Below are 5,923 nucleotides of genomic sequence, written 5' to 3' on the forward strand. Positions count from 1 at the left end.
TTTCAAAATTAAAATATTTTTTATTTTGACAATCTGATCATTTTTCATTAATCCATAAGATAATGCCAAGGTCAAGGAGGACATGCCACAGTTGAAAACATCTCAAATATTCACAAAACATCGAGGGGTTGTTGAAGGGGCCACAGGTATCAGTTCTACCAAAATTTTGAAGCAAAGTTATCTTTGACATACCTTCCTTTTTTTTAGTGGTTTAAAACTCAGGGATCAAATCCCTGCAATACTTTTTAGATGGTTGATATAGCATCACATTGGTAAGAAAAAAACACACCAAACTTTAAGATTAATGGTTTAAATCAATGTGAAGAAAAAGATATTAAATTATTTTTTTTCTAGCAAGATTCAAAACTTTGAACTTGTACAGTCATTGGAGTTCCTAAATTAAATGGGTAGATATTACCATGTGATTGACGTGGCTCTCTCTCAACTGTCAAAAAGGCACTTCAGGGCACTATAGGAAACAAGAACAACAGAAGATCCACTCCCTTAAACATATCCCTCCAAATATTGATGATTGTTTGAGATATTCTTGCATTTTCAAATTGACAATAATCTCTTGACCTGGGTCTTTACCTATAGATTAATAAAAAATGATCGAAATGCCTTTGGTTCCGTCATACAATTCAAATGCACTCTCTCCCACTCCACCAAAAAATTATAAATATATTTAGCTATTAAATTAAACATCATACATCTATGGATTCAATCATTTATGGATACTTCTACAAAAGTTGTCTATGGACAGGGGCGGAGTCAGGATTTTGCTCATGTGGGGACAATCAAGAGTAGAAAAAAATAATTGTGGAGGCACTTAAGAGAGGAAAAAAAATTTGTGGGGGCAATAGTGATAAATATTTTTATTCACTGCTCAAATCTATCGCAATAGCATATTATTCCATGGAATTTGAAAACTCTTGTGGGGGCAAGTGCCCTCACAGCCCCCACTCTAAATCTGCCCGTCTATGGAGAAAATGAAATTCGAAAGTTGAAGTTGTTGAGTGATGAATATTAACTGTCAATTTAAAATATTTATATTTGTATTTTCACAATCTTGTAATATAAAATACTAATCTCACCAATGGGTTGAGGCTCTCCATCAATATGACCATTGGAATGATAGTGATTACAAGGCAAAATGTATCATGTTTTTCCTCAAATCCTATTAGTTATTGTGGAGGCCATTTTAGATTTCTACTCCTCGAGATGAGTATGATCTTCTAATAAAGAGCTTAGTTTTGATCTTAGAGATTTTTATTTGATTTGATGCTTCTAAGGTTGAACTTAGTCTTTTGTTGAATGGGAAAAAGGAAAATGAGGAAGTATCAATGTAGTGCTTATTAATGATTCTTTGAAGATTAAGTTAGTAAAAAAAATGATGAACATGAAAGAATGAGAATTGAAAAAAAGAAGATGAATAGTCAAATGTCCTCAATTAAATTTTATTTGTAGTGTTTCAGTATAAATAATGTCGAGTCACTGTTTAGGGTGACATCGATTTCACACATTGGTGTTCACGGAATCTCTGATGCATCTGACTTGTATCTCCATGAGAAACATCTATGGTTTTGTACACATCCACGTCAGTAACGCGTGAAACGATGTCAATGTCAGTGTCACTTCACCATCTTACATAGCTTAACTGTTTGGACTTTTAACCATCGACATAGTTACTGTGTAATCTGTACTAATGTCGTAGCTCGCAAAGGTCATCGGGTTTGTACTGTCCGAATCCCAACACCTTTGTACTTTTTAACGGCCTTGATTTCACCAAGAAAGATATTACACAGGCAACACCACTATATAATCAGTTCCACGCCAGAACCTATTCGCCACCACTCCACAGACTTCTTTGTAAAATTTGCAGATTAGGCGAAAGAGAGAAATATCAAAGATGCCAAACCCTAAAGTTTTCTTCGACATGACTATCGGCGGAGCTCCGGCTGGCCGTATCGTGATGGATCTTTACGCCGACGTGACGCCTCGTACGGCTGAGAATTTCCGAGCTCTGTGCACCGGCGAGAAGGGCGTCGGTCGGAGTCGCAAACCCCTACACTTCAAAGGATCAAATTTCCACCGAGTTATCCCCGGATTCATGTGTCAGGGAGGTGATTTCACGGCCGGAAACGGCACTGGCGGCGAGTCGATCTACGGTGCCAAGTTCGCTGACGAGAACTTCATCAAGAAGCATACAGGACCCGGTATTCTATCGATGGCGAACGCCGGTCCCGGCACGAACGGATCACAGTTCTTCATCTGCACAGCGAAGACCGATTGGCTGGATGGGAAACACGTTGTGTTTGGGCAAATCGTTGAAGGAATGGACGTAGTGAAGAAGATCGAGAAGGTTGGAAGTTCGAATGGAAGGACCTCCAAAACTGTTACAATCGCTGATTGTGGCCAGCTTTGTTGAAGCGGTTCTGCGATCTTCTTAATGGATTAGTGTTTCGTCTTCTTTTTCTGATGTGGTATTGGTTTTGCAGGCGTTTGTGTGAAATTTACTGCTTTTTCTTTACTTTGTCTGATCTATTAATAACTTCCTTTTCCCTTATGATGATATTTGGTCTGCAAAATCTTGGTTTTGGTGATTCAGATAAACTTTTTTGGAGTAGAACCAAGTCTTGTTCTATTGATCTTTGATTCGAATGTGAATCGGTGTGCATCGTTGTTCACGATGATTTTAATATGGAATTCTTCTTTGATCGTGGCCCTAACTGCTGTGGTGCTATTTCTTACTAATATACTTTCTATCTCTGTGTTATTAAATCCGTCTTTTAGCTCCGTTGTATTTCGTTCTGGAGAGATCTAATGTTCCCTTTCAATTTGGAAAATGGTGATTTTGTATAATGATCATATATCAAGAGACGAGAGTCGGGATTTTATTGCAAGAGAAATTATTGTTGATAGGTAAGGCTGAAGAAATTAAATATAATCTTTTTTTGGGAGAAAATTCAAGGGCTTGTTGTCAGATAATTTTTTATCAGTGGCAATTTCATCAGTTTAAAAACACAGGAAACGCCTGTATAACTGTCTAAAAATTATTAGTCATTTTCTAGCTGCGTAAAATTATAAATAACTCTAGAGTCTAAAATCCCATTTCTTTTGTGATAATTTCCTCCATGGTCTTATCTTTTTGTTGAGGGTGTATTTTCCTCCACTCTCCCTGCAGTGTCGTACCCTAATTAAACCTCATGACTAAGGCTTAAAATGAGGTGGATTTTATTCGAAATCCAAATGCACTGAATCCAAATTTTAGGGTTTGATCCCATCAAGTATATCTAATTTAAAATATGATTCGGATATGGGTTGATGTCCTTTGATTCGAATCGAATACGAATTTATTTCTATATATGTCAGGATCCAAATGATATATTATTATATAAGTTGTATTTTTATATTTTTCAAATGTTTTCCATCAATCAACAATAGTTTGGTGTGGTGGTCAATATTTCTCTTCAAAATGGAGAGTTCTTGAGTTCAAGTCATTATTTTACCCTATTTTAATAATTTTATTTTAAATAACTTTGAATGATTTGATATTATTCGATCGAATCAATTAATTCAATCGAATCCAAATATGGATTTGATGAATATAAAATAGTCCGGATATGATTTTAGTTATTAGGATCCAAACCTTATATGACCTGTTTTAAGTCCTATTCGTGACCCTCTTATATTCATTGGTCTTTTGGAGTAATTGGTTCATTGTGGTTCTTTGGCTCAAAATGAGTCTCATCTTCAATTGAAGACCTGATTGCTAATGATGGAATTCATGATAGAGCTGAATTGAGCTCATTATTTACGGGTATATTAGAGACCAATTCATTATTTAAGTAGTTTCAAATTAAAAATCCATCAGGTTTCAGTCAAGGTTCAACCAATAAATGACCCAACCGAGATCCATCTGAATCGAGGGAGGGAATTATATTCTCTCTCTCCCCCCGCGCCTAGGCAACAATTAGAAGAAAGTAATCTTTTCAATCAACGACATGTAATTAGCATCAATATTCATCAACAAACAAATGGTGATCACGACAAAGAGCATCTGAAGCAAAAGATTGTTGGTGATGCATGTACAAGAAAGAGATGATGGGGACGGAAGCGAAAGATTGCACGGAAGCATGGGTTGGGTATTGCAGGCCAGGGGAGTGTGATGAAAAATGCTTGCGAGTCCATGGTCCTGACTATACCAGAACGTACTGCGACAGAGCCATAACACCACCTGAATGTTTCTGCGTCTACATATGTGTTTGATCTCAATCTCACATACCCTCACTCCAATACTAATAATAATAATAATAGTAATGCATGTAATTGGGGGGAAACCTTATTACTAATAAAAGGGTATGATTTTAGTAAGAGTGAATTATTTTGGTTTGTTAATCCCAGTATATAGCAAAGCATCAGGTAAGACCTACTACCCACTGCTTTTGATGTTCTAACGTTATTTTTTAACACATTACAAAATTGTTCTATTAGGTGTTAGGGTTGTCAATGGTGCAAGTATCCAATAAGGATCGGATTGGAATTGGGGCTGATGCTGTAAACATCAGATTGAATTTTAACGGATCTTAGGATCCACATCCAGTCCAATAGAAATCGGATTTGGCTAAGGCCAATTGCCAATTTGGTATACAAAATCTAAATAAACTTCGTACATTATTACATTTAAACAAATAAATAATATAATTCATTCTTTTTCTAACATTTTATTGGATCAGGATATGGTCAATCCAGATCCAATGCCAAAAACACAGAGATGACTCAAATCTTGATGAGTCAATGTCATCAACGATTCATACACATTATTCAGTTGCCTCCATGACTGAATTGACTCGCCCCATTCGTCTGGTCCATGTAAGCATTAATCTTATTTATTGAATAGAGAACGCAAATATTTGAGATAAAGCCTAACAAATTGAATCATTTCCATAATTCAAGTGTTCACTAGGCTGAGTCAATTAAATATATATAAATTTACTATGTTTTAAATATTTTTAATAATTTATTTTTTCTATAAAAACAAATAAATATAATGACACAACTCGAGGTTTTATCCAACTCAATAATTTCAAGTTGACTTGACCAAGTTTTTTACTTGACCCAACAAAATGGTTTAAATGAATAATCAACAAGAAATTTAATCGCATCTAGTGACTTGAGTAGCGAATTTTAAAATATCAATTCAGACAATAGAGCCGACTGAAACACATGTTTTGAAAAACAAAACTTGAAATCAAGTTTAAAATTTGATTTTATAAAGATGCGACTACTTTAAATTTTTTTATATAAAAACTAACTTCCGATTTATAATATTCATCTCCATTTCATGGATAAATAAAGGCAATGTATCCATGGAAAGTTTAAGGCTGTTCCATTCACATGGATTTTAAATGAGAGTCTCATTCATTGTTGATTTATGATACATTTTGCATGACAAGTTTCGTTAATAGAAGTTATATAATGTTATTATTTAGGGTATATAGATTCCACCTTTTTTTTAATGGTGTAGACGAGTTTTAGAATAAAAATTATGTTAATTGGGATATTGGAGTAAATTTAAAAAGAATATGAAGAACTGTCTCCGAACATATCTTGTTCAGTCACCTTCAACACAACACAACATATTCAAGAACCAATACCCATTTTGTTTCTAAGCCTTGATTTTCAGTTTCTGAAGCATTTGGGACATGTGTTCTTGAGTTCATTTTAATTGGTTGTGTTTTTGGTATCAAGACGAGAGATTTCCCTTCCTGTTGTGAAAATGGAGTCCAAGTTGTCGATTCTTCGTCGAGTACCAATAAAACAGCACGAAATTTGGTTACATGTGTTTATCAGTGTAGATTACATGGTCAGTTTTACTTGATTAACACTTCTTGGAGCAAAAATTTTCATTAACTGAGTTTTA

The 5,923-nt window shown here is 35.0% G+C and overlaps 1 protein-coding gene across 1 annotated transcript; it reads left to right on the forward strand.

Annotated features, from left to right (window-relative positions):
- Positions 1-1,826: 1,826 nt before the first annotated feature.
- LOC147407512 (peptidyl-prolyl cis-trans isomerase 2) lies at positions 1,827-2,729 on the forward strand. The gene has a single exon (XM_086436136.1). The coding sequence runs from the start codon at positions 1,910-1,912 to the stop codon at positions 2,426-2,428; it is 519 nt and encodes a 172-aa protein (XP_086292262.1). The 5' UTR covers positions 1,827-1,909; the 3' UTR covers positions 2,429-2,729.
- Positions 2,730-5,923: the final 3,194 nt, after the last annotated feature.

The sequence above is a fragment of the Akebia trifoliata genome, chromosome 3, assembly GCF_017979445.1.
Source record: "Akebia trifoliata isolate Shusen 1 chromosome 3, ASM1797944v1, whole genome shotgun sequence".
NCBI lineage: Eukaryota > Viridiplantae > Streptophyta > Magnoliopsida > Ranunculales > Lardizabalaceae > Akebia > Akebia trifoliata.